Consider the following 18,696-nt stretch of genomic DNA (forward strand, 5'->3'; position numbering starts at 1 on the left):
GATTCCAACATCTGCCAGGCCATCTGTGGGCTCTGCACCTTCCATCTTTATGGCAAAGATTCCCAGGACTGTCTGGTCCATAGCCTCCTGGTTGTCTTCAAGTATGTCAGGCAATCTGATGCATTTTTCTTGTTGTCCACAAATCTCATGTTTGGATCCAAAACAATAAGGAACGGCTCTGCAAAAGTGTTGTCTCTAGGTATGAATGTGTGTGTGTGTGTGTGTGTGTGTGTGTGTGTGTGGGCCCTGTGTGATGGCCTGGTGGCCGGTCCAGGGTGTCTCCCCACCTGCCGCCCAATGACACCTGGGATAGGCTCCAGCATCCACGCCACCCTGAGAGCAGGACAAGTGGGTCGGATAATGGATGGAAGGGAAATCTTGTTGAGAATTGGAGAACATGTCAGTAGCGGCCTGTGGCCACTAGGGCGGACACTGGCTCCAGCTCCTGAATCACTAGCCACACCCTCTGTTGATGGTATTTTAATAATTACGTATATTAAATACTTAAGTATAATTGCTATATTAGAGAATAGACAGTAGCCTACATACCTGTAAACACAGCAGCCAACAGCCTACATAACACCACAGCAGCCAACACATTACAAAGATGAACAATATGCTATCCTTTAACCCGAGTGTCAGCGACAAAGAAACCCACCCACGATAAACTAAAGCAATGTCTAAAAATAGCTTATTCCAATTTTTCATAATTATGAGAAGGACATGACGGTTTCAAAACTGATAAATACCATCAGGGGACAGACAGACGGTTGCTTCCACTCTTCAGTTTATTCTTGACTTGGGCTGATGAACACAGAAAACAACATGAAAATGACACGTTTGTTGGGAGCTGAAACAAACTTATAGAAGAAAATTACCAAGTACATGAACATATGACAATGATACACAGAAGTAAATAAAACAGGCCTACTATATCCAGTGAGTCAAGTGATGGCTTATGGCATGAAACAGGCTTGTACCGTCTCATAAACAATTCACTTGACTCACTGGATTTTATATATATACAGATTTCAGGGTTTGAGAAGAGGAGCAGCCATGTTGGTCAGCACAGGAGACTTTAGTTGAGGGGCGAGGCTGACCTTGATCAGTTTGCTGCTTGAATACTTGCCCTTTACAGCCTGCAGGAGAGGACAATGGTTAGACAAGAGCCAGCGTGTCATCAAGTTACGCTGCTTTTTACTCTTTTTTTACTATTTTATTGATCCCCGTGGGGAAATTCTTCCTCTGCAATTTAACCCATCCTAGCTGGGTAGCTAGGTGCAGTGAGCAGCTGTCGTGCAGCACCCGGGGACCAACTCCAGTTGGTCTTGCCATGCCTCGGTCAGGGGCACAGACAGGAGTATCAACCCTAACATGCATGTCTTTTTGATGGTGGGAGAAACCGGAGCACCCGGAGGAAACACACCGCAGAAAGGGGGAGAACATGCAAACTCCACACAGAAAGGACCTGGGATGACCCCCAAGGTTGGACAACCCCGGGGTTCAAACCCAGGACCTTCTTGTTTTGAGGTGACAGTGCTAACCACTACGGCACCGTACCGCCGGGTGTTTTAATCCCTTCAGCTTACCTGGAACTTTGTTTTCCCCTCATTCATGATCACAACGTTTTTAGCAATGTGCTGCCCAATTGGCTTCAGGTGGATTTCATCGTATGTTGTGTAGTGCTTCTGTGTAGCAGACTGCAAAAGGAGCAATCATTTTAGTCATTGGATCAGGACAAGTAGGTTTACAGAACTATCAAGGTACTTCATTAATGAAAGTTAACCTACCCAAGGCAGTTCATCAAACAGCAGCTGGGCAAGGTACAGGGAGGCAGCAGCGATCTCTGAGGGTCGGTAGTGCACCATGTCGTAGTCAAGGAGGGTCAGCTCCATCAGATACTTAGCGAGGATATGCGTCTCTACATTAGACTGCAAGACAGGACACCCAAACCAAATAAAGACCTGCTCTCAGACTTACAACTGCATTTGCCAGCGGCTACTGGAGCACAAGGATTTGTGCACATTTCTTGGCTTTGTGTGCCACAGGCAGAAACTCACATTGGAGGCTTTTGAAGCCCTCCTGAGGAAGTGTATTGGCAGGGGGCGTCCCAGGTTAAAGTTGAGTTGCCGAAAAATAACTCGCTCCATCTCCAGGATTTGAGCGTTAGAGAAGGAATTGTCTGTGACGTAGGCAAGGTCCCCAACATCTACGCAGTCCATCTCTTCATATTTTGAAGCTAAAAACATGGCAGTCACGCCAACCAGCTGCAGCTTCTGTTGTGCATTTGGGTGGACCTGTGGTGCATTTGAGAGAATTAACTCATGTCAACATTGTTTACAGAAAATTCGAGATGCAAGGTATCAGCTCCTACCTGGAGAAAACGATCAAATACAGCAACTGTGAGATAAAGAGTCTCCTGCAACAGCTGAAAGTTGGCGTGAACTTCAATCAGCCAATCAACGAGGACGGCGCGCATACGTCCATTGATTTTATAGCCTTGCATGTATTTGGGTCGTACAGCCTGCTGTTCCTGCGGAAAACAGTTTAAGGTTTTAAACACAATGCAAGCTTGGCGACGGGCAAGTATAACCAAGTTTCTGCACAGAATACCTCTAGGCTCCGTAGATAAACAAAGATGTCCTTCACGTATTCAGAACACATCTGTGGCATATCTGAATCATTCTTGTCAATGTCCTCCACATCAAGGAGAGTTTCAGAGAAGGCCTGGCAAAGTTCCTCTTCCATCATCGACACACCAGCTGATTCCTCTTGGATGGAGGAAGGCAGAATTTCATCCGCCTTTGGAGGACGACCATGTTAGACCGCGGTTTGCTTGGTTTTTCGTTTGAGCAATGATTTGGTTGCAGCTTCGTCTGATCCATTTTTCTGAGGGGACAATTCAGTGAAACATTTTTGGACAAAATGATGGCATAACTATTGGACCAGATCGCAAATTCTCCCAATATTACCTTGGTGTTGACGGCTGCAACAGGAACGTTGGTAAGCTCTCCAAACACAGCTCTCTTAGGACCCTTTACCGCCTTCCCTTTCTGGGTTGGATTTTCTGTCCCCCCAAACTACGAATTTAGAAAAGAACCATGTTTGCTTAGAATGCCGAGTAGTCATTTTAAATGGATGCTCTAATTTTTTTTAAACCACAATAGTTGGTTTATACCTTGTTTGTTTTTCACATGCATTGTGGGCCCAAGTTCACTGATGTTGCATTGGAATGTAACGTGCAATGCATCTTAGGCTGCTTTATTCATTTATTCTATCCTTTAACTCATGTGTCAGCCTGTCGTCTCTGCCATACTGATCTGCCCCTTGTCTTCGAGTTGGTGTATGGTCCGGGTAAATTGTAAAACTGAATTGCCCTTCTGGGATAAATAAAGTTGTCTGAATCTGAATGAACATTTTTTTAGGAAACAGTCGTTTAGAACAGCCACCTGTTAAGGGAACAATAGACTTCACCTTGGAAGCAGAACCTGTGGCAAGCTAACGCTAATTACAGCTAGCTTAACGCTGAATGTTACTCACCGCATGGCGAACGTCAGTTGAACTCATGGTTAACGGTGATAAGCTGTAGAATATTACCATGAAAAATGAAGCGATTGTTCAATAATCTCTCCCAGGTCCAACGATTGTTATGCAACACGGAGACTCGCCAAGAAAATATTGTTTCCAGCTTGCCGATCGCGCTAACATGGAATTAACAACAGGCTTTGATTGGCTAAGTTATATTCAAATGCAGCCTTGTTATTGGTTAACAAGGTCCGTTCAAATGTCAGCTGACTACGCGGAAAACTACGGAACCTTATTAGGGTCACGGTGACAAAAAAAGTTTTGAATTTTAAATAATTTTTATTTTTTGCCAAATTGAAACATTATGCATAGAACTGAGCACACAGTGCAAACACGATTACAACCTAAGCGAAATAAGAAGTAAACAACGAACAAAACTAAGGGGTTTCTTCTAATATGTGTAAAGCACCCATAATATTCATTAATTTTCACGTATTCAGAACACATTTGTGGCACATCTGAATCATTCTTGTCAATGTCCTCCACATCAAGGATTTTCAGGGAAGGCCTGGCAAAGTTCCTCTTCCATCATCGACACACCAGCCAATTCGTCTTGGATGGAGGAAGGCGGAATTTCATCAATTTTGAGGGGACGACCATGTTGGACCACGGTTTGCTTGGTTTTTTGTTTGCGAGATGATCTGGTTGCAGCTTCGTCTGATCCATTTTTCTGAGGAGACAATTCAGCGAAACATATTTGGACAACATGATGGCATAACTATTGGACCAGATCGCAAATTCTCCCAACATTACCTTGGTGTTGACGGCTGCAACAGGAACGTTGGTAAGCTGTCCAAACACAGCTCTCGTAGGACCCTTTGCGGCCTTGCCTTTCTGGGTTGGATTTTCTGTCCCCCCAAACTACGAATTAAGAAAAGAAAGAACCCTGTTTGCTTAGAATGCCGAGTAGTCATTTTAAATGGATGCTCTAATTTGCAATTAAACCACAATAGTTGGTTTATACCGTGTTTGTTTTTCACATTGCAATGCATCTCGGGCTGCTTTATTCATCTATTCCATCTTTGAACTCGTGTGACTCAGCTAGCTTAGCACTGAACGTTACTCACCGCATGGCGAACGTCGGTTGAACTCATGTTTAACGGTGACAAACTGTAAAAATGACGATGAAAAACTAAACAACGGCTCCGTAGTCTGTCCCGGGACCAACGATCGTAACACAACAACTCCGCTGAGTCGCCAAGAAATAACGTTATCCAGGTCGCCGATCGCGCTAAAATTGAATCAACCCAACGGAAAAAAAAGTTCAAATCATCCACCGGCTTTGATTGGCTAAGTTATATTCAAATGCAGCCTTGTTATTGGTTCACAGGGTCCGTTCAAAGGTCAGCTGGCTACGCAGAAAACTACGGAGCCGTCGTGGGGACAAAAATACGTTTTTTTTTTTTTAAATAATTTTTAATTTTTTCCACATTGCAACATTATGTATAGGAACCTGAACACACAGCGCAAACACGATTACAACCTAAGCGAAATAAGAAAAACATAAATACACACAACAAAAAAAAACAAACAAAACCCTTCTAATATGTGTAAGGCGTCAATAATGTTCATTAATTTTTTGGCGTTTTCTTTTCCATAAATGTCAGTGATTTGCAATACAGTTTTAGTTCTCTTTTAAAGACCACCAATAAGGGCTGTGTCTTAATGCATTTACATTTATGAATAGACATTTACCTAAACATCTAAAGTACAACAATTCAATTTTGTTATCCTCTATTCCAGATGTAATGTAATTTCTGTTAAATTGGGAAAGAGAAAAGCTTCTTGGTTCAAGCCAATCATACATGTCACACCCAAAAGTGTCGCTATAAAGACAAAAGAAAATTAAGTCATCTGTGGTCTCTCTTTCTTCATTACAGAATATACAGTTATTGTGGTCAAAGCTGAATCTTTGTCGAAGTAGTTCTGCCGAGGGATATACACTGCTCAAAAAAATAAAGGGAACACCTAAAAACACAATATAGACCTCGATGAATGAAATATTTCAGCTGAAAATCTTTATTTATTAGACAGAGGAATGTGTTTAGAGCAAAGTAACCTAAGAATGATCAATGGAAATCAAAATCATTAGCCCATTAAGGTCTGGATTCAGAATCATACTCAAAATCAAAGTGGAAAATGAGAACATAGGCTGATCCAACTTCTGTGGAAATTCTTCAAGACGATTCAAAATGAGGCTCAGTAGTGTGTGTGGCCTCCACCTGCCTGTATGCACTCCCTACAACGTCTGGGCATGCTCCTGATGAGACGACGGATGGTCTCCTGAGGGATCTCCTCCCAGACGTGGATCAGGGCATCGGTCAACTCCTGGACAGTCTGTGGTGCGACATCGCGTTGGCGGATGGTATGAGACATGATGTCCCAGAGGTGCTCGATTGGATTCAGGTCTGGGGAACGTGCAGGCCAGTCCATAGCATCAATGCCCTCGACATACAAGAACTGCTGACACACTCTGGCCACATGAGGACGAGCATTGTCATGCATGAGCAGGAACCCAGGGCCCACTGCACCAGCATATGGTCTGACAATGGGACTGAGGATCTCATCCCGGTACCTAATGGCAGTCATGGTACCTCTGGCTAGCACGTAGAGGTCTGTGCGGCCCTCCAAGGATATGCCTCCCCAGACCATCACTGACCCACCGCCAAACCGGTCATGCTGGAGGATGTTGCAGGCAGCAGAACGTTCTCCACAGCGTCTCCAGACTCTCTCGCGTCTGTCACATGTGTTCAGTGTGAACCTGCTCTCATCTGTGAAGAGCACAGGGCGCCAGTGGCGAATCTGCCAACCAAGATGTTCTCTGGCAAAGGTCAATCGGGCTGCACGGTGTTGGGCTGTGAGCACAGGCCCCAATTGTGGACGTCGGGCCCTCATACCATCCTCATGCATTCTGTTTCTCACTGTTTGAGCAGAAACCTGCACATTAGTGGCCTGTTGAAGGTCGTTTTGTAGGGCTCCGGCAGTGCTCCTCCTGTTCCTCCTTGCACAAAGGACCAGATAGCGGTCCTGCTGCGGGGTTGTTGTCCTCCTGCGGCCCCCTCCACGTCTCCTGGTGTACTGGCCTGTCTCCTGGTACCTCCTCCATGCTCTGGACACTGTGCTGGGAGACACATCAAATCTTCTTGCCACAGCACGCATTGATGTGCCATCCTGGATGAGCTGCACTACCTGAACAACTTCTGTAGGTTGCAGATACCGCCTCATGCCACCTCTAGTGATGAGGGCACTAGCAAAATGAAAAACTAACCAAAGATCGGCCAGAAAAGATGAGGACAGGCAAATGGTCTGTGGCCACCACCTGCAAATCCATTCCTTTTATAGGGGTTGTCTTGCAAATTGTCTAATTTCCACCTGGTGGAAATTAGACAATTTACCAACAGGTGAAACTGAGTCACAAATCAGTGTTGCTTCCTAACTGGACAGGTTGATATCTCAAAAGTGTGATTGACTTGGAGCTACATTGCATTGCTTATGTGTTCCCTTTATTTTTTTGAGCAGTGTACATCATTAAATACTTTAAAGTGTAGCTCTTTTGCTTTCATAGGTAAATGTAATTTTAAGAAGTTAATGCGTCATTTCTTTAAAGTAGGCTGACTAAAAAATATCTGAGAAGTTGAGTTCCCGCTAAATTGCATAGCATGTGAATCGTTTGTGAAGAGACAATGTATCACTTTATTTGGCAACATTTTACCTGAGAAATCATGTCTATCAATCATCAGAGAAGGGGGGGGGGCAATTATATGAGGTAGTATATTTTTAGCCATCAAAATAAGAGAACTTGGTGTACTTTTAATAACCTTATTGTATTGATTACGGTTGTGCTGGAAATTAAACCTTAAACAGAATTCCTCAAAGGGTGAGACATTCCCAGATTCATCTAATAAATGTGTGACAGACCAAAGATCTTTCTCCACCCATTCATTGAAAAATAGAGCTATATCTAAAAAGAATGAATCTGCACTTCCAGATGGGAACATCATGTGGTGTGAAATTGTGTTTGTGCAATAGCTTCCAACATAACAGTACTTGTGAATGGAATGAGGATCATTTTAAAGGTAGGTTTTGAACAGAAAAGTCACATCGTAAAAGAAAATAAATTGTATCAGTCTTTTTAAAAACTTCCCTGGGAACACAATACCAAAAGTTGTTGTTGTTGTTTACAAGAAAGGACCTTAACCCTTTCATCTTTAGAGTTGCATTTATATAGTAAAAGTCAATAGCCTGTAGACCGCCTGTATTGTATCAGACCCAAGCATGAGACAGGTTGAGGTAGACTGAACAACGTTTACTTATTCGACTGTGGTATATCAGTACAGTGTGGGGTTCTCAAGGTTACAGCGTCACTTAGAGGTACCCTGTACAGGCCGGTCCAGGGTGTCTCCCCGCCTGCCGCCCAATGACACCTGGGATAGGCTCCAGCATCCACGCCACCCTGAGAGCAGGACAAGTGGGTCGGATAATGGATGGAAGGGAAATCTTGTTGAGAATTGGAGAACATGTCAGTAGCGGCCTGTGGCCACTAGGGCTGACACTGGCTCGAGCTCCTGAATCACTAGCCACACCCTCTGTTGATGTTATTTTAATAATTACGTATATTAAATACTTAAGTATAGTTGCTATATTAGGGAATAGACAGTAGCCTACATACCTGTAAACACAGCAGCCAGCAGCCCACATAACGCCACAGCAGCCAACACATTACAAAGATGAACAATATGCTATCCTTTAACCCGAGTGTCGGCGACAAAAAAACCCACCCACTATAAACTAAAGCAATGTCTAAAAATAGCTTATTCCAATTTTTCATAATTATGAGAAGGACATAACGGTTTCAAAACTGATAAGAAATACCATCAGGAGACAGACAGACGGTTGCTTCCACTTTTCAGTTTATTCTTAACTTGGGCTGATGAACACAGAAAACAACATGAAAATGACACGTTTGTTGGGAGCTGAAACAAACTTACAGAAGAAAATTACCAAGTGCATGAACATATGACAATGATACACAGAAGTAAATAAAACAGGCCTACTATATATAATCCAGTGAGTCAAGTGAATTCTTTGAGACAGTACAAGCCTGTTTCATGCCATAAGCAATGTTTTATATACAGATTTCAGGGTTTGAGAAGAGGAGCAGCCATGTTGGTCAGCACAGGAGACTTTAGTTGAGGGGCGAGGCTGACCTTGATCAGTTTGTCGCATGAATACTTGCCCTTTACAGCCTGCAGGAGAGGACAATGGTAAGACAAGAGCCAGCATGTCATCAAGTTACGCTGCTTTTTACTCTTTTTTTATTTTTTACTATTTTATTGATCCCCGTGGGGAAATTCTTCCTCTGCAATTTAACCCATCCTAGCTGGGTAGCTAGGTGCAGTGAGCAGCTGCCGTGCAGCACCCGGGGACCAACTCCAGTTGGTCTTGCCATGCCTCGGTCAGGGACACAGACAGGAGTATTAACCCTAACATGCATGTCTTTTTGATGGTGGGAGAAACCGGAGCACCCGGAGGAAACACACCGCAGAAAGGGGGAGAACATGCAAACTCCACACAGAAAGGACCTGGGATGACCCCCAAGGTTGGACAACCCCGGGGTTCGAACCCAGGACCTTCTTGTTTTGAGGTGACAGTGCTAACCACGACGGCACCGTACCGCCGGGTGTTTTAATCCCTTCAGCTTACCTGGAACTTTGTTTTCTCCTCATTCATGATCACAACGTTTTTAGCAATGTGCTGCCCAATTGGCTTCAGGTGGATTTCATCGTATGTTGTGTAGTGCTTCTGTGTAGAAGACTGCAAAAGGAGCAATCATTTTAGTCATTGGATCAGGACAAGTAGGTTTACAGAACTATCAAGGTACTTCATTAATGAAAGTTAACCTACCCAAGGCAGTTCATCAAACAGCAGCTGGGCAAGGTACAGGGAGGCAGCAGCGATCTCTGAGGGTCGGTAGTGCACCATGTCGTAGTCAAGGAGGGTCAGCTCCATCAGATACTTGGCGAGGATATGCGTCTCTACATTAGACTGCAAGACAGGACACCCAAACCAAATAAAGACCTGCTCTCAGACTTACAACTGCATTTGCCAGCGGCTACTGGAGCACAAGGATTTGTGCACATTTCTTGGCTTTGTGTGCCACAGGCAGAAACTCACATTGGAGGCTTTTGAAGCCCTCCTGAGGAAGTGTATTGGCAGGGGGCGTCCCAGGTTAAAGTTGAGTTGCCGAAAAATAACTCGCTCCATCTCCAGGATTTGAGCGTTAGAGAAGGAATTGTCTGTGACGTAGGCAAGGTCCCCAACATCTACGCAGTCCATCTCTTCATATTTTGAAGCTAAAAACATGGCAGTCACGCCAACCAGCTGCAGCTTCTGTTGTGAAATTGGGTGGACCTGTGGTGCATTTGAGAGAATTAACTCATGTCAACATTGTTTACAGAAAATTCGAGATGCAAGGTATCAGCTCCTACCTGGAGAAAACGATCCAATACAGCAACTGTGAGATAAAGAGTCTCCTGCAACAGCTGAAAGTTGGCGTGAACTTCAATCAGCCAATCAACGAGGACGGCGCGCATACGTCCATTGATTTTATAGCCTTGCATGTATTTGGGTCGTACAGCCTGCTGTTCCTGCGGAAAACAGTGTAAGGTTTTAAACACAATGCAAGCTTGGCGACGGGCAAGTATAACCAAGTTTCTGCACAGAATACCTCTAGGCTCCGTAGATAAACAAAGATGTCCTTCACGTATTCAGAACACATCTGTGGCATATCTGAATCATTCTTGTCAATGTCCTCCACATCAAGGAGAGTTTCAGAGAAGGCTTGGTAAAGTTCCTCTTCCATCATCGACACACCAGCTGATTCCTCTTGGATGGAGGAAGGCAGAATTTCATCCGCCTTTGGAGGACGACCATGTTGGACCGCGGTTTGCTTGGTTTTTCGTTTGAGCAATGATTTGGTTGCAGCTTCGTCTGATCCATTTTTCTGTGGGGACAATTCAGTGAAACATTTTTGGACAAAATGATGGCATAACTATTGGACCAGATCGCAAATTCTCCCAATATTACCTTGGTGTTGACGGCTGCAACAGGAACGTTGGTAAGCTCTCCAAACACAGCTCTCTTAGGACCCTTTACCGCCTTCCCTTTCTGGGTTGGATTTTCTGTCCCCCCAAACTACGAATTAAGAAAAGAAAGAACCCTGTTTGCTTAGAATGCCGAGTAGTCATTTTAAATGGATGCTCTAATTTTTTTTAAACCACAATAGTTGGTTTATACCTTGTTTGTTTTTCACATGCATTGTGGGCCCAAGTTCACTGATGTTGCATTGGAATGTAACGTGCAATGCATCTTAGGCTGCTTTATTCATTTATTCTATCCTTTAACTCATGTGTCAGCCTGTCGTCTCTGCCATACTGATCTGCCCCTTGTCTTCGAGTTGGTGTATGGTCCGGGTAAATTGTAAAACTGAATTGCCCTTCTGGGATAAATAAAGTTGTCTGAATCTGAATGAACATTTTTTTAGGAAACAGTCGTTTAGAACAGCCACCTGTTAAGGGAACAATAGACTTCACCTTGGAAGCAGAACCTGTGGCAAGCTAATGCTAATTACAGCTAGCTTAACGCTGAATGTTACTCACCGCATGGCGAACGTCAGTTGAACTCATGGTTAACGGTGATAAGCTGTAGAATATTACCATGAAAAATGAAGCGATTGTTCAATAATCTCTCCCAGGTCCAACGATTGTTATGCAACACGGAGACTCGCCAAGAAAATAGTGTTTCCAGCTTGCCGATCGCGCTAACATGGAATTAACAACAGGCTTTGATTGGCTAAGTTATATTCAAATGCAGCCTTGTTAATGGTTCACAGGGTCCGTTCAAATGTCAGCTGACTACGCAGAAAACTACGGAGCCATCGTGGGGACAAAATTACGTTTGTTTTTTTTGTTTTTTTTATAATTTTTAATTTTTTCCACATATCAACATTATGTATAGGAACCTGAACACACAGCGCAAACACGATTACAACCTAAGCGAAATAAGAAGAACATAAATACACACAACAAAAAAAACAAACAAAACCCTTCTAATATGTGTAAGGCGTCAATAATGTTCATTAATTTTTTGGCGTTTTCTTTTCCATAAATGTCAGTGATTTGCACTACAGTTTTAGTTCTCTTTTAAAGACCACCAATAAGGGCTGTGTCTTAATGCATTTACATTTATGAATAGACATTTACCTAAACATCTATAGTACAACAATTCAATTTTGTTATCCTCTATTCCAAATGTAATGTAATTTCTGTTAAATTGGGAAAGAGAAAAGCTTCTTGGTTCAAGCCAATCATACATGTCACACCCAAAAGTGTCGCTATAAAGACAAAAGAAAATTAAGTCATCTGTGGTCTCTTTTTCTTCATTACAGAATATACAGTTATTGTGGTCAAAGTTGAATCTTTGTCGAAGTAGTTCTGCCGAGGGATATACACTGCTCAAAATAATAGAGGGAACACCTAAAAACACAATATAGACCTCGATGAATGAAATATTTCAGCTGAAAATCTTTATTTATTAGACAGAGGAATGTGTTTAGAGCAAAGTAACCTAAGAATGATCAATGGAAATCAAAATCATTAGCGCATTAAGGTCTGGATTCAGAATCATACTCAAAATCAAAGTGGAAAATGAGAACATAGGCTGATCCAACTTCTGTGGAAATTCTTCAAGACGATTCAAAATGAGGCTCAGTAGTGTGTGTGGCCTCCACCTGCCTGTATGCACTCCCTACAACGTCTGGGCATGCTCCTGATGAGACGACGGATGGTCTCCTGAGGGATCTCCTCCCAGACGTGGATCAGGGCATCGGTCAACTCCTGGACAGTCTGTGGTGCGACATCGCGTTGGCGGATGGTACGAGACATGATGTCCCAGAGGTGCTCGATTGGATTCAGGTCTGGGGAACGTGCAGGCCAGTCCATAGCATCAATGCCCTCGACATACAAGAACTGCTGACACACTCTGGCCACATGAGGACGAGCATTGTCATGCATGAGCAGGAACCCAGGGCCCACTGCACCAGCATATGGTCTGACAATGGGACTGAGGATCTCATCCCGGTACCTAATGGCAGTCATGGTACCTCTGGCTAGCACGTAGAGGTCTGTGCGGCCCTCCAAGGATATGCCTCCCCAGACCATCACTGACCCACCGCCAAACCGGTCATGCTGGAGGATGTTGCAGGCAGCAGAACGTTCTCCACAGCGTCTCCAGACTCTCTCACGTCTGTCACATGTGTTCAGTGTGAACCTGCTCTCATCTGTGAAGAGCACAGGGCGCCAGTGGCGAATCTGCCAACCAAGATGTTCTCTGGCAAAGGTCAATCGGGCTTCACGGTGTTGGGCTGTGAGCACAGGCCCCAATTGTGGACGTCGGGCCCTCATACCATCCTCATGCATTCTGTTTCTCACTGTTTGAGCAGAAACCTGCACATTAGTGGCCTGTTGAAGGTCGTTTTGTAGGGCTCCGGCAGTGCTCCTCCTGTTCCTCCTTGCACAAAGGACCAGATAGCGGTCCTGCTGCGGGGTTGTTGTCCTCCTGCGGCCCCCTCCACGTCTCCTGGTGTACTGGCCTGTCTCCTGGTACCTCCTCCATGCTCTGGACACTGTGCTGGGAGACACATCAAATCTTCTTGCCTCAGCACGCATTGATGTGCCATCCTGGATGAGCTGCACTACCTGAGCAACTTCTGTAGGTTGCAGATACCGCCTCATGCCACCTCTAGTGGTGAGGGCACTAGCAAAATGAAAAACTAACCAAAGATCGGCCAGAAAAGATGAGGACAGGCAAATGGTCTGTGGCCACCACCTGCAAATCCATTCCTTTTATAGGGGTTGTCTTGCAAATTGTCTAATTTCCACCTGGTGGAAATTAGACAATTTACCAACAGGTGAAACTGAGTCACAAATCAGTGTTGCTTCCTAACTGGACAGGTTGATATCTCAAAAGTGTGATTGACTTGGAGCTACATTGCATTGCTTATGTGTTCCCTTTATTTTTTTGAGCAGTGTACATCATTAAATACTTTAAAGTGTAGCTCTTTTGCTTTCATAGGTAAATGTAATTTTAAGAAGTTAATGCGTCATTTCTTTAAAGTAGGCTGACTAAAAAAATCTGAGAAGTTGAGTTCCCGCTAAATTGCATAGGATGTGAATCGTTTGTGAAGAGACAATGTATCACTTTATTTGGCAACATTTTACCTGAGAAATCATGTCTATCAATCATCAGAGAAGGGGGGGGGAACTATATGAGGTAGTATATTTTTTAGCCATCAAAATAAGAGAATTTGGTGTACTTTTAATAACCTTATTGTATTGATTACGATTGTGCTGGAAATTAAACCTTAAACAGAATTCCTCAAAGGGTGAGACCTTCCCAGATTCATCTAATAAATGTGTGACAGACCAAACATCTTTCTCCATCCATTCATTGAAAAATAAAGAGCTATATCTAAAAAGAATGAATCTGCACTTCCAGATGGGAACATCATGTGGTGTGAAATTGTGTTTGTACAACAGCTTCCAACATAACAGTACTTGTGAATGGAATGAGGATCATTTTAAAGGTAGGTTTTGAACAGAAAAGTCACATCGTAAAAGAAAATAAATTGTATTGTGGCAGGAATGAGGAAAAACACAGGAGACCAAGGCGAGTTTGATGTTTATTCCTCAACTCCAAAAGCCAGCTGCAGCAGGAACAACCCTGCACCGGCGAGCCCGGGAACGTAAACCACGCCCCCAGCTCACAGTCCTGCTGGGTGAGAGGCATAGCCCCTAGTGTCCGCCACAGTATCAGTCTTTTTAAAAACTTCCCTGGGAACACAATACCAAAAGTTGATGTTGTTGTTTACAAGAAAGGACCTTAACCCTTTCATCTTTAGAGTTGCATTTATATAGTAAAAGTCAATAGCCTGTAGACCGCCTGTATTGTATCAGACCCAAGCGTGAGACAGGTTGAGGTAGACTGAACAACGTTTACTTATTCGACTGTGGTATATCAGTACAGTGTGGGGTTCTCAAGGTTACAGCGTCACTTAGAGGTACCCTCCAGTACTACAACTTCAATACATCACATTTCCCTTTTTCTAGTTATTTATTTTGAACTTTACTAGACCAGTGTTTCTCAACCGGGGGTCCGCGGACCCCCAGTGGTCCGTGGTGTAATTGCAAGGGGTCCGTGAAAATAAAACATCTTTAAAAAAAAGATCCTATGACATTTATAGAAATAGGATTATTTTACTCAGATGTGACTGAGACCTTTATCTACCTAAACTATAAAGGGTAACAGGACTTTTTTTGTCTAATTACATCTGTTTCACAAGTGTAATTTATTGTATTTTAATAAGAGATCTCGCTCCCGTTTGCATTGTTAAAAGTTACTGCATAAAAACTCTGTTGTTGCATATATCTGAAAGTTACTGAATACATATTCTGTTTTGTTACATATATCTGAAAGTTACTGAATACATATTCTGTTTTGTTACATATATCTGACAGTTACTGAAAACATATTCTGTTTTGTTACATATATCTGAAAGTTACTGAATACATATTCTGTTTTGTTAACTATATCTAAATTACAACTGAAAGCTCTTATTTTTGCCCCAAAGAGTGAATAAAGAGTATAATGCAATTTAAAATGCAGTTTCTACTGTTTCTATCAAATTGCAACCCCCCTCCCCCAAGATCAGGTGGAGGGGTCCTCAGGGTAGATCAAAAATACGCAGGGGGTCCAGGACCCCAAAAAGGTTGAGAACCACTGCACTAGAATACTCAGTAGTTAACAACATCTTGTAATAGTAAGTCAATAATCAGGTTTTTACCAAACTGCTGCATTAATGAACTCCATAACTGAGATTTCCATAATCTTTTAGTACATAACAGTTTGTTCAATATGTTGCAATAGAAACAGTCAACTCAATCTTTTACTGAAGTTTCACAGAGAACAACACAGTTTTAACAGTTCTTGATTTCTTTCAGCATTAGTTTCGGGAACTTCAAGGGAAGTCGAACTGGTCGACTGCAACGTGTGGTTTTTACAGTCTCATTTGTAGCTGCTGACTTAGGAGAGACAACTGGTAAATGAGACCTTACAGGTGAGTTTCTTTCTGGAGTGAAAGCTGGTGGTGGTGGTGTCTTTGCAGGTGAGTGTCTTTCAGATAAGAGTCTTTCTCGGATCACTTCACCTCGTTCTGGTTCTCGTCCTGCATGGAGCTGTCCATCATCCATCAGCTGTGGAGGATCAAGTGTGTGTTCCACAGTCTCTGTTGGTTTTGGTAAAATCCTGTTTTCTTTTGTTTTCAGAATGTGTCTTCTGTTCCTTCTGTGGATTTGGTCATTGTCGGCTTGTACTATGTATGACCTTGGCTTGTCATGTTTATCCAGTATCACAGCAGGTTGCCACATTTTTGTGTTCTGCTGTCTGATTCTTACTCTTTCTCCTTTATTCACCTCTGGCAGTTTCCTTGTTCCACGATCAAAATAGTGTTTCTGCTTGTTTTGCCTGTTAATCAACTTGCTCCGCACGTATTTGTATACTCGTGGCTTCAGCAGGCTCTTGGACACAGGTATTTTTGATTTCAGCCTCCTACCCATAAGCAGCTCTGTGCGGGGGAGTAGCCTACTCCATCCAGCGGCGTGTTTCTGTACTCTAATAGAGCGGTGTATGGGTCTGTGTGACTCTCCTGTGCTTTTTTCAACAGACGCTTGACCGTTTGAATGGCTCGTTCTGCCTGGCCATTTGATTGTGGAAACTCAGGACTCGAGGTGGTATGCTTGAACTCCCAGCTGGTAGCAAACCTTAGCATTTCTGCACTTACTAGATGCCTTGCATTATCTGAAACAAGTTCATCTGGTGCCCCGTGTCTGGCAAAGATACATTTTAGAGCAGTTATGATGTGCTTGCTCGTTGTACAGCTTAATTTAGTAATTTCGGGGTACTTTGAAAAGTAGTCGACACAGAGCAAATATTCTGCATTATTGAAATGGAATAAGTCTATTCCAACCTTTGACCACACCCTCTCTGGGACTGGATGAGATATCAAAGGCTCTCTTGGATTTTGGTTTTTATGTTTGTTGCACACTGCACATTTCTGCACAATGTCCTCGATTTGTTTTGCCATCCCTGCCAAAACAAGATATCTCTGGCCCTTTCTTTACTTTTCACAATTCCCATATGAGACTGATGAATTTTCTCCAGCATCTCTTCTCTCATCTTTGCAGGCACGATCAGTTTTGAATTTTTGAACAACAGCCCATCAGAGTATGCTAACTCTTCTTTAAAAGTCCAGTACTGTTGTATGGCTTTTTGAACTTGGCTCCGTGACTCAGGCCATCCATCCTGCACTGCTGCTATGACCTGTCTTAGTTCCTCGTCCTCTTGAGTTGCCTCTTTGAACTGCTGGAGCTTCTCCTCTGACACAGGTAACTGTTGCACAACGTAGCTCACATCCAGCTCCTCCTCCTGTGTGCTATCTGTGAGATCTTTTAGGCTGGCTCTGCTTAATGCATCTGCAATGTGCATTTCCTTACCAGGCTTGTAGTTCACATTTAGGCTATACTTTTGGAGTCTCATCAACATTTTCTGCAGCCTTGCTGGAGCCTTATGGAGAGATTTTTTGAAAATAGTTTCCAGTGGTTTGTGATCTGACTCAACCTGCACTTGCCTACCGTATAGATATTGGTGAAATCTCTCACAGCCAAATACGATTGCTAATAGCTCTTTTTCTATTTGAGCATATCTTTGTTCACATTCTCTTAGTGATCTTGAGCTATATGCTAAAGGATGTCCTTCTTGCAGGATTACGGCTCCCAAGCCACCTGAGCTAGCATCAACTGATAGTGTGACAGGCTTTTGCACATCATAATATTTCAACACTGGTGTGTTACTCACAAGCTACTTGAGATGTTTGAAGCTCTTTTGTTGTTCATGCTCCCAGTGCCAGATGGTTTCACCTTCCAGTAGCTTCCTGAGAGGAGGAGACACTTCGGCGAGATTAGGAATGAATTTGGCTAAGTACTGCACCATTCCCATGATTCTCTGTAGCTCCGTTTTGTCCTGTGGCTCTGGTATTTCTTGTATGGCTCTTACTTTTCCCATGTCCGGTTTCAGCCCATCCTTGCTCAACACATGTCCAATGTAGCTGATTTCACTGAGTCCAATCTTGCATTTGTCTCTGTTCAGCTTCATGTTTATGCTTCTCAGTCTGTTGTCATGGGACTCTTTATCCTCACCCTATACAAGAATGTCATCCACCACATTCACTACCCCTTCAAGCCCTTCTAGATGCTGCGCTAAACACCTTTGAAAGACTTCTGGTGCTGATGATATGCCAAAAGGAAGTCTCTTAAGTCTGTACCTTCCTAGTGGTGAATTAAATGTACATAGTTTTGAGCAGTAACCATGATTGGCATCTAAAACAGAGAACATCTTTGCGTTCGGCATTTCTGCAACTACTTCCTCTACTGTTTTAAGAGGGTAGTGTTCCCTTTTTATTGCTGTATTCAAATCCTGGGGATCTAGACATATCCTGATCTTATTCGGCTTCACTATAGTCACCATGCTGCTGACCCATTCTGTTGGTTCTGTCTGTCTCTCTATGACATCAAAGCTTTCCATATGTTTTAGTTCTGTTTCAATGTCTTTTTTCAGAGCAACTGGGACCTTCCTAGGGGGATGAATCACTGGTGAGACATCAAGATTTAACTGAATATGGTGCACACCAGGAACACAGCCTAGTCCTGTGAATAAATCTTCACATTCACTCAAAATGTCTGTCTGTGTTTTTTCTTCTACCTCATATATCCTCTTAAGCATGCCTAGGTCAACACTCGACTTGCTACCCAATGTTGCATCTTGTTTTATCACTTGAAAAACTAGATCATACTGTCTTGTCTTTGTATTGGCATTTAATAGTCTTCTGCCCTAGTGGCTTTTGTTTTTCCCCAAAGAAACCCACTAATTTGTAGCTTGACTTTTGCAGCTTACTGTCTTCCAGTTTCAATTTATCTAATTCTCCCTTGGATATGATATTAC

The 18,696-nt window shown here is 43.2% G+C and overlaps 2 protein-coding genes across 2 annotated transcripts; both read right to left on the reverse strand.

Moving 5' to 3' along the window:
- Positions 1-1,031: 1,031 nt before the first annotated feature.
- Positions 1,032-4,679, reverse strand: LOC130112096 (G2/mitotic-specific cyclin-B2-like). The gene is made up of 9 exons (XM_056279393.1): positions 4,653-4,679; positions 4,339-4,446; positions 2,973-3,080; positions 2,614-2,802; positions 2,375-2,533; positions 2,061-2,297; positions 1,791-1,931; positions 1,590-1,700; positions 1,032-1,139 (listed from the first exon to the last, which is right to left on the reverse strand). The coding sequence occupies exons 1-9, from the start codon at positions 4,677-4,679 to the stop codon at positions 1,032-1,034; spliced, it is 1,188 nt and encodes a 395-aa protein (XP_056135368.1).
- A 4,044-nt stretch (positions 4,680-8,723) lies between these two features.
- On the reverse strand, positions 8,724-17,850 carry LOC130112097 (G2/mitotic-specific cyclin-B2-like). The gene is made up of 9 exons (XM_056279394.1): positions 17,616-17,850; positions 17,020-17,255; positions 10,672-10,779; positions 10,313-10,588; positions 10,074-10,232; positions 9,760-9,996; positions 9,490-9,630; positions 9,289-9,399; positions 8,724-8,831 (listed from the first exon to the last, which is right to left on the reverse strand). The coding sequence occupies exons 1-9, from the start codon at positions 17,848-17,850 to the stop codon at positions 8,724-8,726; spliced, it is 1,611 nt and encodes a 536-aa protein (XP_056135369.1).
- Between the last annotated feature and the right edge of the window lie 846 nt (positions 17,851-18,696).

The sequence above is a fragment of the Lampris incognitus genome, chromosome 4, assembly GCF_029633865.1.
Source record: "Lampris incognitus isolate fLamInc1 chromosome 4, fLamInc1.hap2, whole genome shotgun sequence".
Lineage (NCBI taxonomy): Eukaryota > Metazoa > Chordata > Actinopteri > Lampriformes > Lampridae > Lampris > Lampris incognitus.

What these genes read in the sequence shown, in the direction of transcription:
- LOC130112096 (XM_056279393.1), bottom strand. Translation starts at nt 4,679, where the DNA reads ATGAGTTCAACCGACGTTCGCCATGCG. An exon ending in CAACCGACGTTCGCCATGCG is followed by an intron (nt 4,447 to 4,652) that starts GTGAGTAACGTT and finishes CTTAATTCGTAG; the next exon opens with TTTGGGGGGACAGAAAATCC. An exon ending in TTGCAGCCGTCAACACCAAG is followed by an intron (nt 3,081 to 4,338) that starts GTAATGTTGGGA and finishes CTAAATTCGTAG; the next exon opens with TTTGGGGGGACAGAAAATCC.
- LOC130112097 (XM_056279394.1), bottom strand. Translation starts at nt 17,850, where the DNA reads ATGAAGCTGAACAGAGACAAATGCAAGATTGGACTCAGTGAAATCAGC. An exon ending in AGGACGAGGAACTAAGACAG is followed by an intron (nt 10,780 to 17,019) that starts GTCATAGCAGCA and finishes CTTAATTCGTAG; the next exon opens with TTTGGGGGGACAGAAAATCC. An exon ending in GGGCTTCAAAAGCCTCCAAT is followed by an intron (nt 9,631 to 9,759) that starts GTGAGTTTCTGC and finishes CCTGTCTTGCAG; the next exon opens with TCTAATGTAGAGACGCATAT.